Genomic DNA, 17,873 nt, shown 5'->3' with positions numbered 1-17,873 from the left:
CATATTATAATATACCAGGCCAACTACCTTATAAGCTTTCCCAACTTTATCATTCGATACGGTTGAGATATAGTACATTCGCATAAAGTTTAGATATTTTAATAATTGCTAGATAGGAAAAGAAATCAATTTAATCTATGGCCTCTCTCTCTCTCTAATGTCAGAAATTGCAGAAATGTGTCCAGCAAATTAGAAATCAGGGCTTGCAGCCATATAATCAGCGAACAATTTGTCAACTAAATGAAACCCTATCACTCAGACAACAAGGATTACTACTGAGGTCACGTGGTAAGCAAGAATCGGACCATTCGACAGATTTGTTGACGTTATACATTTGTGAGGATATTTTTGAGCATTCGCTGTTGAAAACAAATCTTATTTTTTTATTAATGACACCGAAGGAATTTCTTCTATTTTATTTATTAAACTTTAACCTAGTTTTACGTTTAGACATTTCTATTTCTATCATAGAATTAGTCGTAACCATTTTTTTATAAAATGCCTTCTTCACCAAACAGAGTAAGTATAATAAACTTGCAATCATGTCCAACATGAGAGATAAGTTATTTATTACTTGCCTATCTGCTGGAATAAAAAACTATTGCGAATGCAAAACAACGAGTGCCTTTTGACTACAAGACACCTTTTCCTTGACTTTTAATTCAAGGACTCACATAGCGCATGTGTTGTATGCACGATGAAAAAAGAGGACGTTCACCGACAGCAACTCGGTTCAACAAAAACTAGTTACCTGTCCACTTCGGATTCTAAAAAGTAACGAGTTTATGTATCTGTTATATTGAATCATTCGATTCAATATGGTAAGCCATGGCAGGAAGAGAGCGAATTTAATGTAGAAATACCTACTCATTACCTAAGTTTTCTCCCATAACAAATATTAATTTATATTTCTCGAGAAGAAACAATACTCTCGTGTCTTCAACAGTAAAATTACCGTTTGAATAGATATTCGAAACAGACATTGAGGCAACACAACAAAAGCGCTGACCATAAACATAGGTAGGTGTTGATATATTTCATTTATTTGTATATAACGTTATTGTACAAAACTCAAGAGTTTCATGGTAAATAATTTCTAGTCAACCAAAGATAAATTAATTATTCACCTTGAATGATTGTTGCAAAATTCGTTAGAAAAACAGTTTGGAGAGACGGCAGCGAAAGATGACTCATATCTCTTCCATTATATTGTGGGTATTTGTTAAGCGTCCGCTTTTACCTGTCTGTCGCACTCGATTGTATAAATGTTTAAAATTCATACACTCAGGATTTGGGTCAAGATTTAAATACGAATAATTTGGCGATCCAATTGGATTGCCAGTAATCAAACATTGTTGTTGCCACATATGTACGTATATACATGGTTAATTAAAATTTATAATGAAACCGCGATTTATATGGATGATGTGTATCGCGTCTTTCTAGATAAAAAAAGATTTTATATCCTTTTAATAAATTGTAGATTTTCGGTCTCAAAATCGGTTGTGTGAGGTACAAAAAAATGGTACTTAATAATAATATTTTTATATATTTTTAAATAAGTATATTTTTCCCAACATAACATAATCCCGGTTGAATTCTCGGCTGATTCATAGCCGATAAATAAGTACTCTAAAGACAGCAAGTATCGTGAATATCATAATACTAACTTCATTAAGAAATTATAAAGCCGGTTTTCTTTTTCATTTATTTTTATATATGCTTAAAGAGTCGACTCTAATATTAACTTAATCATTTCAGATCTGATCGATAAATTGTCATAACAGACTGGTTTCTAATTACGTTAACCTCACGGCAACAACTGGATTATTTAATGTTTTAAAACTTATTCACTTCAGTATATGGGAGTATTCATTAGACTTTGAAACTTGCCAACCAATATGTCCCGAACCAGTTTTATTTTAAAGACAATAATGCCGCAAGATTGTTTTCGATCTATAACCGAATTTGGTTATTATTCTCGCTATAAAAAATTGTACGATAATAGGATGTCCGGATCTCGTACCTATGTATATATCATATCATGAGACGATCTTAATACCATAAGGTCACTTAAGATATGAAAGCCGGTTTTGGAAAAAGGAGAAGACTGAAAAAGAGGATTAATGGAAAGCCATAAAATCATGCGCTCCTAGACAGAAACTAACATACTGTGCCGACCCTATATAAGGAGTGATGAAAGTTAGTGAAGGCTAATATTCCCGAAGGAACGAAGCAAGCAAGAAAAGCAATTTTTAAATAAAGCATATAAAAGTTTACCAAATAGTTTGACTGGTCAACTTACACAACACAAGTCAATGTGTTATGTGATAACAAACGCGATATGAGCATAATATAATGTTTATTATGTGCCACGTACCTACACCTATACTTATATAGATTTTGCAATAAACGTCATCGTTTTATCTTTCAAAGATTACAATATTAGCGCTAATATAATGAAGAATCAATTATAGGTGCGCTTAACACGTTTTATACGCGCTTCAAGCATTTTGGAAAAGTCTTTGAACCTGACATTCTTATGTCTATGGAAAATTAAAAACCAAATTAACTAGGTTTTTCACTCAACCCAAGATAGGAGATAAGTAATTACTCTTTGAGACTATTAGTAACCTAACACATTCAAGGAAAATCATTGCACTACAGATGATAAAATGTTAAGTACCGATTAATTTTAGTTTTGGACATCAAAGTGAACACGGGTTGCACAAATTTCTACACCTCCGATGCAAAATAGTTACAATAATGTTCATAACGTGTGGATCTTTTATTGTGAATAAAGAGTGGATTAATTATTGAAGGAACCCGTCGTTTGTTTTAAGTAACGGACTCCTAAAAACAAGGCATTTCCGTTTTTACAATAGAAAAGTGCGTCAATTCTGAGAATTCATACCTAAATTATTTTTCCACATACGAACCTATTAGTCATTACACCAAAACTTCATTCATTACCGTCACTAATTTGTATTCACGAATATTACGTGTACCAGTGGTAACAATTTTAACAACGGTCGAAAAGACCAATGATCAATTTTTTAATAATATTTTCTACTTAAACGATACTCGATTCATACTGAATCACAATAAAAGTTTCTTGAAAATCAATATTCACCAACGATATATCCGTTAGATATCCCTTGTGGTCAATTTATCAGCTAATCAGTTTGAGGCATATGTGATGAAGTAAACCCAATTGTCTTTTACATATCAAATATCAACTTTCTGAATTAGGCAGACAGCTTCTCGATGTGCAGTACAGTATCTATGGATATCGATAGAATAGAGAAGAAGTAATGAAATTGGTAGAAATGGGTAAATCACCGAAGTCAAAAAAATATCCATAGTGAAATTTAAAACAAGGAGCTTAAATATTGGCGATATCTCAACGTCACACGCCATCAGCCAATCTAAATCGCGCTATCCAAGTTTCTACGAACTGAAGCATAAAGACAACCGGCTTGATATCGTCAGAACCGCGGTTCTCCAGACAAAACATCTAGCCTGGCGGAAGATCTTGATCTTCCCTTTATAGCAGTCGAGCCCATAACATAGCTCCCACTTAAATCTAACTTTGTTTAAGGAAAAAACCCGATATTGATATATTCGACTACAGTCACCGATGCTGCAAATACCACCACACCACTCTAGTTAAAAAAAACGTCATTACACGTTTGTTATTGATGTGAATATCACGTGATGTAACGTTCATGCACTTTCTTTCAGCGATTCTTATGACCATTCAATTCTAAAGAGCAACAGAAATGGAAAGATGGCGTCACGCACCAGGGGGCTACGGCGCCATACGACGTTTAGATTTGCCAAAAGTCCATCTTTAATTGGACTCAGATTTTACGGTCCGCCGGCTACCAGACTCCAAAATCTGATAAGGAATAGCCTTCTTCTTTAGCCTGCATTTCAGTTGGTGCACTAGAATATTTTTGTGCACTTAACCTGTTAATCCCGGTACAGGGTCTTTTATTGGACCCACTCTAATTTCTATAAAATTCATAATACTTAGGTCTTTAACAAAAAAAAATTGTCATAAAAACGTTAACGTTCATTAGTACTTTATAGAATGAATCCAAAATTCAATTAAGCTTGCACTTACCAAGCCTGAGTTCGCCGAAGTTCCCGCAGCCTATCTTCTTGCCGACTCTGAAGTTGGGCCCCACCATGAGGACGCCCGAAGACGAGGTGACCGAGTGCCTTGAAGTGTGCATCGCGCTGCTGCCCCCGACGCCGCGCCCGCCGACCGCACCTGTCGCGCTGCAAATGTAAAACACACATTTAATCATCACACATACATAAAATACGTCTTTATCCCTTATGGGGTAAACAACAGAGCAAACAGTTTCGAAAAGACTGAAAGGCCACATTCAGCTGTAATGGCTTATTTGATATTATCCATTGTAAAAGAGATCAATTAAACATTATCCTCCTGGCCTCAGTCCCGGTTACGTCCTCACCTCACGCGCCAGGGGACCGTGGTGCGCCTTTCACCACGATCCTGGACGTAGATTTGGTTTTCACATCAAATACTTCCACCTGACTTTCGCTTCTTAGATCAGAACCAAACAGAGGAGAAGGTTTAGTCAATAGTTTCCTTCGTTGACACTAGTAGTAGTAGTAGCACGGATAAATATGAAGTAAGTAAACCTTTTTAGCTGGAGAGCTAGTGAACCCTCCGAGCAACGGTGTTCCTGTAAGGCTAGAAATTTGTAGAGCGATGATTCATAGCACACCAAGGTCAAAAATCATGACCTGGCAGGCATCTGCCCTGCACGTCATCAACACTTTTATTTCTTAAAATGTAAAATACATAGGAAAATAAAACTTCCTGCTGTAAGCTTCAAAATTTAATATCATCTATTTTATTTATTGATAATTATAAAAAAAAATTGCCAGTCGAGAACTGCACAGTTTCGGAAGAAAAATAAACTTTCTTCTGTAAAGTTGAAATTTAAGTATATGTTTTAGTATATCATTTAGAAGAAATGTGTACAATTACAGGCGGTTCTGAACAGCATAAGATCCTTGACAGGCGAAGGGAAAGATGCTAAGAACGTGCTAGTAAGAGGCGTTACGTAAATGCATGTAGTGTCAGTGACATGTAAGAAAATTAAAAATTATAGATGCAATATACATACATACATATGGTCACGTCTATATCCCTTGCGGGGTAGACAGAGCCTATAGTCTTGAAAAGACTGAATGGCCACGTTCAGCTATTTGGCTTAATGATAGAATTGAGATTCAAATAGTGACAGGTTGCTAGCCCATCGCCTAAAAAGAATCCCAAGTTTGTAAGCCTATTCCTTAGTCGCCTTTTACAACATCCATGGGAAAGAGATGGAGTGGTCCTATTCTTTTTTTGTATTGGTGCCGGAAACCACATTCACCACACTCTTAGGCTATTTCTATTGTGCCGTAAACAAACAGAACTCAAAAGAATGCAATATCTCAACCTAGATTTAATTGTTTTATATTATTACTTAAGGAACTCGAAATTCCGCGCGGAAAGGTATGTAACAGTTTAGGAAATTACTCAGATGAAATGGGAGTGACGATGATATGTGGGATGGGAATGTTCTTAAGTAATTAGAAATAGGAACGAACGGTAGAAATATTTTAATTTGTAAAATACTGGCATTCTAAGGAGCGACTGTGAAGTAAAACGTATAGCAAGTGTTATTTTTATTAACCATCCACTCATAGCATATCTCATTGTTCCCGTTATCTAAAGACAATAGCATAATAATTGTTTTTAAACTAGTTAAAAAACAATAATCTCTCTACTTAATGATGTCTTAAGGTGAAGTGTAAAATAACTCTTGTTTTCTTGTATTCTTGAAAATATTTTCCATTACCATCTAATAATTGAGTTTAAAATATCAAGCCCGAGTATGTATTATGGATACGATATACAGGCGGATATAACCAGTTACAATAAACCCTACTTCTCATAATTCTTAGACAAGGTGACTTATAAAGCATAATAGCATTTATCATCCTGTCTTTAAGAAATAAATATAGTGTAGATCGACACTTGTTAAATAATTACAGTTACCTACAATTAGGCTTATTATTACACGTTTTGTTGCGTCTTTCACTGATGCCTTGGAAATGGGAGCCTACTTTTGTAAACATAATGAAATCCACGCTGTGAAAGGTTTTGACATAATTATACCATTTTTATAGACCGTCAGCCTGTCTTTATATGCTTCGCCAGAAACCACATCGACACATTATTGCACTTATTTAAAAGATGGAAGTTCTTTCTAGCGCAATCGCAATATTCAGTAAAGGAAAATATATTAATTTGAAATTCATAAAACTAGTTAAATTGCTGAGGTTAATATATTGCAAGAAAATCCACCACATTTTTACAAGAAAGTTTACACACAGTCCACATTTGACAGTTCGACTTGACAAAGCTGTGAAATATATTGAGAACTTTGATCGCTTCCTATTTTATCCGGCAATTCAGACATGTTTAGGTTATTTGGTCTATTCTGGTAGAATACTCAAGATACTAGTGGTAGATTTATACGCTTTGTAAATTTATAATATATTTGTATTTAAATAACGAATTTTACGAATAACTTACGTAGGTATATACGGTTAAAAATACATGTTATCGCTGTTTGTAGTTAGTTTCAAATGAAATTCAATAAGGTATAAATAGTTATATTTTGAGCAGCTATATCTCCACTCGCCTTATTACTTGAATTCAAAACTCACTTAGTTTGGTTTCTACAACCAAGATCAAAAAACTGGAACATTGTTGTTTTCACAGTGCACGGCCTGCATTGTCGAACGATACAATAAGTAAATTGACATCCACGCAAAAAGCAGGATTACAATTTCCAATCTTTGCATGTTCCAGTTATAGAATTACGTAGCACACAATTTTGTATCTTCTATTATAAAAGAGGAAACTGTTTGAGTGACTGACTGATATATGTATTATTACGCATAGCCCAAACCAAACAGCTTGGTATAAGTTTCGAAACTTGTCAGGTAGGTTCCTTATATGTGGTTGAGGGATGCACTAAATGAGGCGGGAACGGAAATTTTACGGTTTATTTCCACTATAAGTACTATTGAGTAGTATATATTTACCTACCATTAATTCTTTATACTAAAATCCACGATCACAGTATTTTTTCTTGAATTGATAGATTTTCACTCCAGTTACTTATTAAAAAACACAACGATTTGCGTAGTAGGTATGTTTGGCCAAGTAAATTAATTAGTTTCAGTACCTGTCTAAACCTCTGGTTAACCTACTTGTTGTGAGCTGGACATTATAATTCTATTAGTCAGTTCTTAATTACATTAACTTTATTCGAAAACTACATAGAAAATTAAGACTAAAGTATACTACAGTTGATGAAATATAAGATTTTTAATTTTCCCATTTTTTTTCTTTTTATAAGTACTATCCGCAATTCTCTTATCTTAGCGTTAATCCCGTTACATCCTTACTTCTTTGGTAAAGGGCACGGGGTGCGGTGTTAGACCTTGATTTGGTAAATTAGGTTGTTACACGAAGCGACTTCCGACTGATTTTCGCAACCATTTTAGGGGAACCTTACCCATATTGAGTCATGGTAAAAGGTGCACTAGAAGAATCTGCCTATTTGGTTGAATTTTACAACATCCATGGGAAAGAGATGGAGTGATCCTATTCTATTAATTACACGGCTTTAAAAAATACACAATCTTTTTTTTACACTGATAATATATTTTAATTTAACCTATTTTTCAGAAAAGCCTTAAATCGCGGCAGGTCATTGCTGGGTTTAGATTAATATAACACTAGCTTTTACCTGTAGCTTCGTCCGCGCATATATAGCGCCACCTACAAGACTCAGAGTTTTTCAAAAATCCCATGGAAAATTTTGTTTTTACCTGAATCAAAACAAACCTGTCCTCCTACAGACTCTTAATAATATACGCAAAATTTCAAGAAGATTAGCTCAGTAGATAACGAGTGAAGAGGTAACACATAGACTTACTTTCGCGTTTATAATATTAGTTTGTAATGCGCATCAACGTTAAAAATTGCCAACATGTTGTGTGGAGTGAATCACACCAAGTGCTATTAGCATTGACTGTAAAAGTGAAAGTGCACTTCCACAACAAAAGCATAAACGAGACAATTACCTAGATGTACAAGATCCATACATACATATAATCACGTCCGATCTGATCTACTGTGAAAAATTTTCTGTTTCCCCGTTCAGTGGGGACAGAAAATCAGAATAGAATGGAAAATAATTAATACAGAACATCAGAATAGAATGAAAAATATTTATAATACTAGGGTATCACATTTTGAGAGTTTGAACCGGAATAACTCATCACTTACGAAGTTGACAAAGCCAACAGTCTTAAAAAGACTGAGACGTTCAGCTGTTCGGCTTAAGATGGAATTGAAATTCAAATAGTGACAATTTGCCAGCCCATCGCCTACAAGAATAAAAGCCAAAGTACTATCTATATTATATAGTAGGTAGGTACTATAAATATTTTTCTATAAGGTACATTTTAAACATTAAATTTTGTTATTTATTTCAAACGTTTTCTAGGTGCATCCATAATCGCCGGGAATGCATGAAGAGAGCGATTAATATGGAGGAACAAAGAAAAATTGGAAAGTATAATTTATGCCCTCTACCTACCCCAATCGGAAAACAGGCATAATACCTAGATATGAAAAGTATGTTTGTGCTTATTTTTCTTGTAATTGCTAAGGAAAAGTCACTGAGTTGCATATGAAATTTAACATTTTTGCCGCAAATATAGAAAAGTCAATTAAGTATTTATTGTTTGAGCTTGGTTCTAGATTATTATTACTCTAACTGTAGCTGTAAGTAATTGCATATAAAGTCAAAAATTAATAAAAAAAGTTTAATTATAAAATAAATTCATTAATTATACATTTAGTCATACCATTAAAGATCATTAGTTCACTATCTAATGTTTATTTTTCATTTTAGGTACATAACACTTCTTAATAATGTTGTCTGGTATACCTCTTTATTTTACAAACATACTAAAACATTATGGATTTACCATTCTAGCGACCCTGCAAGGCGTCGCTCGTGATAAATACATTGCATATAAAACCTGCCCCAAAAACATTGTACGCGCGACGCTGTTTTTATCGCGCGAAAAAACAAAACTATCGGTATCTCGCTCTTTATTATGTCGTGAAACGGGAGAGCTATAGTTTTTCACAGAATAAAAACGGCGTCGTGCGTGCCATGCTAAGGGAGCTGCAGATAATGTACTTTTTAACGGAGAAAGAATTTTCATGATCAGTTCAGTATTTCTGAAGATTAGCATTTACAAGCAAAGTTACCTCTTTATTTTTTATTGGTATAAAGAATATTGAATTTGGATTATCTCCTTTAGAATATTGGACAATTTACCCATCTCTTCGGTTTCTCCAGGGTAGGTACCTGAATCAATTAAAAGGGTACATTGCACAATAATAACTTAAGTTCTAGCATGGTTTCTGAATAAGCAGTATTATTTTGTATATATATTTTATTCTATACTCAGTATTTGCATTTATTTTGAAAAAATTACTGTCTGGCACATTTGGTGTTCTAAAAGTGAATTCCGAGTAATTCAGCTAATGTTTATAGTTATGTCCTGATTACAAAAAAAAATGAATAAAGAATACTTACACCTTTCTATTCATGGTAAGTCATCCTGCCTTTGTTTTCAGTTTTTTATTCATGATTTTGTATGTTAGTCACATGTTGAATATTTGACACTGTTCCTGAGTAGACCAGATTTTATTGTTTTAATTTATGTTTTGGTTTTGACAGATATGGATTATTACATTTTTGACATGTGACTTTCTTATGCATGTAGTCTTAGCTTCCCAGTTTATTTTAAGGTTGGTTCTTTTAACAACAGTCAAATTATCAAAATAAATAACTACACATGGGACACAAAAACTTATAAGGAGTCAGTAACTATCCAATTTTACATAACATCAAATCAAAAAGGCATAAAGTGACATCAGTTGATCACTTAATTTGTATGTGATGCCAAAAAAATGTGAGCATCTCTTGTATGGTCATTAAATCATGATAACAATTATCAAACATTCAAATATCATAGTAAAAAAAATCATTGAATACTTCAAAGTAACAGCTGCTATTGATAAGCCCCAGTTCAAGTACCATTATCAAGAATGTGTTTACTATTTAATGAAAAGGAGTGTTAGTTTATTAAATAAATGCAATGACATAATTGTGGTCAAATATCTGATAATGACAAGTTCAGTATAAAAGTACTATTTCTTCATGACAATCTTATCCTTTTCATTAATGGTTAGAATTACTACTTCTGAGAGTTCTATGCCTGTTTTCGCAATAAATTTCTAAGTTTTAAATATCTAACAGCATTTATAGCCCAAGAGCCCGTGAACGCCAGACATACCTTATTTTGTAAAAGCTGAAAGTTTCTGTAAATATGCCTCTAGTACAGGTAGGAACGATCCCCACCTATGGTACTCAGGCAGTGGTTGCTTTGGCAGGTAGCAGGTAATAAAGGTATACTTTTTTCAACCTGAAATTCGTTAATTTGTAAAGCTCAATTTTTTGATATTTTATCCGTAATAATACACAAACTCGCGTTACTCATTGCCAGACACGTACTATGGTTGCAACCCCTTGCCAGACACCCCTAAACTATAATATTTTGTAACTCTACTTACGTCATTTTGTAAAATCTGAATTTAATACATATTTTTCGGGGAATTATTCAAACAACGTTTCTGTATTAGCCAGACATTTTTGAAGGTTCTATTATCCTGCCAGACGCATTGGAGTGAGCAAAAGATGCAAGAGTGCGGAGTATATGTAGTAACTGGAGCGAGTGGGACAGAGCGTTCGGTTTCTTGTGACGTTTCATTGCGCATCAGCTGTCGTTTATTATGCGGTCTCTTTTTCTAATTTATCAAAAAAAAAAATTAAATAAAAGCATTACATACAAAATTTTGAAAACAATGTTCATTAAGAATTATACAGGGTGACTTTTAATTCAACTGCATAAATTTAACTGTTAAGTGTACTCATCTGTAGGATATTTAAAAACGTTAAAAGAAAAATATCGATTCATATTTCAGAAAGTACGAAAAAAAATAAAAGTATCAAAATCCACGATCCTAAACACGACATATCACCCCGGGCGGCGGAAAAGCGACGCGTAAGATTCGAAGGTCAACGATACAATTCATTTAGCTGAGCGATCTCGACAACTCTGTATTTTACTTGATCTTGATACAAGAAAAATAATTTATTTTTCAGACATTTATTTACATGTTTAGTTTTAATTTATTTTTGTAGTATTGGTCTTTAATAAAGCGTGTGACGTAGTTTTTGAGGGCTTTTTAAATGTGAAAATGATGACGTTTAATTTAAATAAAAATCTCAAACAGCTCAGAAACATGGGTGTAGTGTATGTTTAAAAGGATGCAGTTGTTTTAAATGTCACCCTGTATAACAAAATATTAATACTGTGAAAAAACGAAACAATTAATTCATATTATTTTTAAGTTACATGAAGTTCATTTTATAAAATAATCTCTTTATATTTGAGGTTATGTATTTTTCGTAATTTTAAAATAGTCTGATATTTTTTTAAAGTCTCCTCGTAAAATATTATAAGATCTTCACTGATTTTTTTTACAGACAAAGCAAACTCCGTCTTCTTTTTAGTCACTCATGATAGCACTTTATTAAAACTGGATCAAATTTATTTTACAATGAGCACAAATTAATATTACAACGTTTACTATGCGTGTATAACCGTCCGCTGAACGATACCCACTCTGTTCCACTCGCTCCAGTTACTACATATACTCCGCACTCTTCCATCTTTTGCTCACTCCAATGCGTCTGGCAGGATAATAGAACCTTCAAAAATGTCTGGCTAATACAGAAACGTTGTTTGAATAATTCCCCGAAAAATATGTATTAAATTCAGATTTTACAAAATGACGTAAGTAGAGTTACAAAATATTATAGTTTAGGGGTGTCTGGCAAGGGGTTGCAACCATAGTACGTGTCTGGCAATGAGTAACGCGAGTTTGTGTATTATTACGGATAAAATATCAAAAAATTGAGCTTTACAAATTAACGAATTTCAGGTTGAAAAAAGTATACCTTTATTACCTGCTACCTGCCAAAGCAACCACTGCCTGAGTACCATAGGTGGGGATCGTTCCTACCTGTACTAGAGGCATATTTACAGAAACTTTCAGCTTTTACAAAATAAGGTATGTCTGGCGTTCACGGGCTCTTGCTCTATTAGGCTCTTAGTAAAAACTGGTTGTCACCACTGCATAAGTGTCACCTAACAATGACGGTGAGCCCTTAAACTCTGTCATGAAATTTTTTTGTGATTTTTGAAAAAGAGCTCTTTACAAAACATCACTTAACTTACGAGTCCAACAGAACAACAACAGTTAACAGGAAACACCTAATATGGTAAAAATGAAGTTAGATAAGTATCTGATTTTAGGAGGCCCCTAGCTTAGGTTATATAAGGGTGAGTTAGGGACTTGTTGGTGAATTTTTATGGGATGCTATAATTTTTGTACATAATCTAGAATTATTTATATTTCACTTTCTGTTTACAGGAATGCAATGTACTGTTAAATGTATTTCAACCAAAAAAAAATTACAAATCAAGACAAATTTTTAAACTGTGGTGTTTTCTAGGAATAAGAAAACATGTGTGAGTCATGAATCCATCAAAAAGTTTTAATGTGTCTGGTCCAAAATACCATGAAATGGCAGATGTTACTATTTATAAATAATACAGGTATTATATGCGCATGTAACATACCATTTTGTGTATTACTGTATTATGCAATGCGAAAGCTTAAATCAGTTATGGCAGATGTTGTTGAAAAGTAGAGATATAATTTTAATAACTAGATTGAAGTTAAACTATATATTGTCAATGTACAATGTACATACATTATCGATTCACTATCTGAAAGGTTAAATAGATAAAAGTAAATAGCAATTTGACAAGAAAACCACAGAGCATTGTATCTACCAACTTGATTTGACTGAAAATGAATAACCAATCAATAAATTATGTCAAGGTATTAAACTATAGACTAACTCCGCATTAAAATTTATTGATTCCTTAAAGAAACTTCCTAGTAAAAATGTATTTCAGGAACTTCTATAACAAAACTTTCTAGATTTTGACATACTTACTATTTGTAATTACTACTTGTCAACCCTGAATATCAAAAATCTATGTTATTCATTTTATTAAACATATATATTACTAATAATATTGTGGTCAAACATAAAAAGATAACCTAAAAACATATTGTCATGATCATGATTCATAGAAGTGCATTCAACTGTAGACTAGAAATATGTAACATAACATGGATACATGGATATGACATTTGCATTATACTTATTATAGGTAGCATAAATAGCATTACTTCGTCACAATTGTGTTTAGACACGAAATCTAATCAATGAGGAAGTATAATTATTTGTAAATATTCTATAATTGTAGTCTTTTAGCATGTGTATGACTGCTGACTTTGTCTACCCTATAAGGGATAAAGGTATGATTATATGTATGTATCACCACTATTGATAGAATGCAAATTAAAAAGCTGTGTGGGATAGACTGTAAATATGTAGAAAATAATGAGATAAAAGAAGAATATGGTATGTGTTATTATAAATCTATAAAAATAGTATAATTTTTAAAAACAAATGTTAAGGAAATAATAGATTGTTTCATCATTGCATTTAGTTTTGGATACCTTATTCCTCATGGCTACATTCCTGGTGGCATCCTCACTTCATTGAAGAGGAGCCCAGGGTACACCATTGACCATGGATCCTGGATCAGGTGAGTTGAGTTTTTACATGAAACAACTCCTATCTGACCCTGTAACCATTGCAGTGGAGCCTAGTTTATATTCAATCATGGTTAAACTTTCAGTTGCCTGAATGTGCAGGTTTCCTCAAAATGTTTTTCCTCACTGTAAGTGCATCCTTTAGGTCACAAAATTATGTACATAACTCAGAAGAGACCATCCATGAATTCATGGTTTTATTTGTCATATAATTACATAAATAAATATTAGTCTAATTAGGCTAGCAATTTGACATAAGATACATCTATGATTTAATGCTCCTGGTCTTTCACTTCTATGTCAGCAAGGCTGAATGGAATAAACTTAATATATGAACTATTAATAAGAACTGTAGGCTCTGTCTACCCTGCAAGGGATATAGACGTGATTATATGTATGTATGTATGTATTAATAAGAATGATAAATATAATTTTTGTTTTGTATATGTGGCAGCGTAATAACTCCTCTTTAAGTACTCCTTGCAGAATTCAATGGAAAAATTATAAAAGGTCTTTGTTACACAATCTGTTTACATGCTGTAACCTTCATTATTCATATGTTATATATTGAATAAGGAAGATGTTTTGAAATTCTATTCTTGAAGTAGGTAACCTTAAAATAATTAAAAGTTATAAGGGAAAAAGAAAGGAAATCTGTTTAAAATCTATCTACCTGGGTCCCATGTGTGGAAAAATTAGTTTTTTCCATGTTTTCACCAAAAACACCTTTTCACATAATAACAAAAAAAACTTGAGTGAATCTCTGCTGCCCAGGTGCCTACTAATTATCATAAACTTTGTGTTTCCCATCACATCTTCCCAGAAGACCCAGATCTAGTGAACACAAATTTAACTGATTTTTGAAGTGAATGAATGAGATATTTTCAACTTTATACTATTGGCATTGATAATAGGAATGTTATTCCCATAGGATCTTACCAGTCAATAAATTTTGAACAAATTTTAGGAATGTTCAATCTGACCATGAGGCTTGTAACTATTGGTTCTGTTTACCCCATAAAAGATAAATATGTGTGTGCATAACAATGTTTGAAATAGACTTCAAATAGGAAACCCCAAAATTTTTGACTTGTAACCAAAATTTACTAAACAGGTAAATTATTTTTTAATTCAAGTTACATAGACATTCATTATCACATGTTAGTTTTAACTAACGTAACATAATTTTGATTCTAGAATATGTGAACACAATATTGATGTAAAGTACTTCCTTGTTGACTATGGTCATGAATCACTATGAAGTACAAATATAGATAAGAGCTCAAAGATGGTTTTGAAAGGCAATGAAAGAAATAGGCTATACTAATTGAATTCCTTAGTGAATGCTGCAATATTCAAAAAACAGTAAAACAAATGATCTTACGTTGAAGTTCTTTTATCGTCGCTTTGACGTTCCTTGTCCTTGGTGCTGTCACGTTTATTCATAATATTAGGTGTTGGTGCAGGCCTTGAGCCCGACACACCCAATCACTCCCAGAGCCCAGCAGCAAGGGCCACGGCAATGCAGCCCATGTCAACACATCCAATACACTTGTAAGCACCAAAAACACTCCATACCACACTTTCAGCACTTACACAAATCTTAATTTTTTTATTTATTGCTATTTTTTTGTTCTTTCAACACTGGAATCAATGCACTGTTTCACAATTTATCTCAAAATCATTTTTGGTTAACTGCAAACAAGTTTTCTATCAGTGTGCTGTTTCGGCGAGTTGATAGCGAAAGGCAAGAATGTTGAATGATATCACTTCCTCTACGTCGATCCGTGCTGATAATTTCTATGTGGTTTAATTTAGGAAGAAACAGAACTAGAACGAAATAGAGGTCGCCGTGCCAATGTTATGCTCATTGAAGAGTAACAAGTTAGGTGGGTGTCACTACTGTGGTACTTTTACTTAGCCACCGCAGTTGTTACGTCTTCACGCGCAATCGTTGTGACCACATTTAGTTATTTACAATTTCTGAATCGAATATAAGCATCCGAAAACGTAACTACTGACAGTTCCTTGTGGAGCCAAGTCAACCCTAATTAGTTATTGGTCTGCACAAACGTTTTTATTTTTCTACAAAGATAATCAATGGCGAACTTCACGGTACACGTAGGATTCCAATAATCACAAGATAAAAGCACAATAAACTATTTAAATTGACTTTCTATGGATAAGCCACAACGTCGCCGAAACATCTAATGGACATTTGTCCTGATATAAAAGTTTAGGTTTTGTAATGGCCACCAATGTTACACTTTTATCACTTCTAGAAACATATTTTTAGCAAATATAACTAAAATATTAGATCTACGAGGATAAATAATTTACTCGTTTACACAAATATATTACCGACTAACGATAAAATTTCCTAATTAAAAAATATTAAAACTCAAAGAAATAGTCACTGATATATCGCCATTCGGCGCATGCGCAAACTTGCTGTAAAAATGTTACCATATAAAAATATTCTTACTTTTTTTTTTTATATTCTTACGAATCAAGAAAGCATTTTTATGAAATTACCTGTGGAGGGTTTTACTTTATTTATTTTATTCTATTTTAATTATCTCTACAGCGTGAGGTATGTTTGACTTGGCTTTTTCTTTTGTTAACTATTCAGTTCAAGACTGGAACCTGAAACGAAGTTACTCGAATTATTGTACAAAAAAAACATGCTTTATTTCACTTCATCTATAGTCGTTCAAGCTTGATAGAATAATCATGACTATTCACGATGCTCTTAGGTGACACTGATTTTGTATGAACTAAATTGAGGCACCAATTTAATTTTAAGTGTTCATCATCACTTCGTTTTATTTAACTTTGAAGTTAACCCAAAGTTAACTGCAGAGTAAGAGAGAAAGGAAAGTTAAGACTTCAGACTTATCAACGTTCGTGAATCAGCCCTCATTATTATAAAATGGAATTACTGAATACTAGGCAAAGGCTGAAACTACAGAGCTGAGTTTCCTATTTAAAAATGATTTTGTATAATGGCAAACTTTTAAATAAATAGTGACATTGATCAAAGCTTGATTGCCACAACGAAGAAAAAAAAGATTTGAGCGAGTTTTTGTCAAAATTTTATAGGATGTTGCGTTTTATTGAGCTTTATTTATTACATAAAACATCGCCGGCCGTCAATTTTCTTGGTTGATATTGGCTGGTGATTGAAATGAAACGATAACATAGCACTATTTGAACGATTGTCAATGTCAGTCAAATCAAAGTAAATAAAGATGGCTGCACGGTGCGCGGAAGCGGGATATTTAAATCTATAATATTTATAAAAGTAAGTAAACATGTTTGTTTAGCTCTTTTTTTAATAGGTATGGTTTCCAAAGTTACCTTAAACCAAAGAGCCTGGTTGCAGAGAGTTAATAAAAACCTTTGCAGAGATAGTGTTAGATGAGTGGACAGATATACCTACTTACCTTACGTTGTAAATATTTATGTATTTATTTAATTATGAATTAATAAATCATCACTAGATAGAATGTATAAAGAAGTAGCTTCCCGTGACAGTCCCTATGTCTGTATGTATGCTTAAATTTTTAAAACTACACACTGTATTTTGATACAGTTTTTATTAAAGATAGTGATTAAAAGGAAAGTTTATATATAAATACTACCTGTGCGAAGCCGGGGCGGGTGTTAGTGTTATATCTATAACCTACAACTCAATAAACTAAACAATACCTATCTAGTGAGGAAAATAAAACAGGACTAATAGTATATTTATAGATAGGCAGGTATCTATGTATGGAATTAATTCTGTAGTACAGTTCTGAAGTAGTGCGTTTTAAAATTGAACATTTAATAACATTTAATTTTACTATTAGTTGAGTAATCTACACAAAAACATAGTAAATAGTTTTAAATAAAAAGTTTATGCGCTATTTTAGAGCTTATT

At 33.1% G+C, this 17,873-nt stretch overlaps 1 protein-coding gene across 23 annotated transcripts in view; it reads right to left on the bottom strand.

Moving 5' to 3' along the window:
- Positions 1–16,412, bottom strand: part of LOC106129681 (casein kinase I) — a 47,174-nt gene extending 30,762 nt beyond the window's left edge. For 6 of the 23 annotated variants that reach the window (XM_013328318.2, XM_013328317.2, XM_013328319.2 and 3 more), the window contains exons 1-2: positions 15,333–15,920; positions 4,130–4,287 (exon numbers count right to left, since the gene is read on the bottom strand). In XM_013328318.2, coding sequence (XP_013183772.1) covers positions 4,130–4,287; positions 15,333–15,394 — 220 coding nt within the window. In that variant the 5' untranslated portion in view covers positions 15,395–15,920. The other 17 variants (XM_013328309.2, XM_060948600.1, XM_060948601.1 and 14 more) reach the window with 17 other exon arrangements.
- Between the last annotated feature and the right edge of the window lie 1,461 nt (positions 16,413–17,873).

This window comes from Amyelois transitella, chromosome 16, assembly GCF_032362555.1.
Source record: "Amyelois transitella isolate CPQ chromosome 16, ilAmyTran1.1, whole genome shotgun sequence".
NCBI lineage: Eukaryota > Metazoa > Arthropoda > Insecta > Lepidoptera > Pyralidae > Amyelois > Amyelois transitella.
Note: the sequence above shows the minus strand (reverse complement) of the source record. Positions and strands in the feature narration are given on the sequence as shown.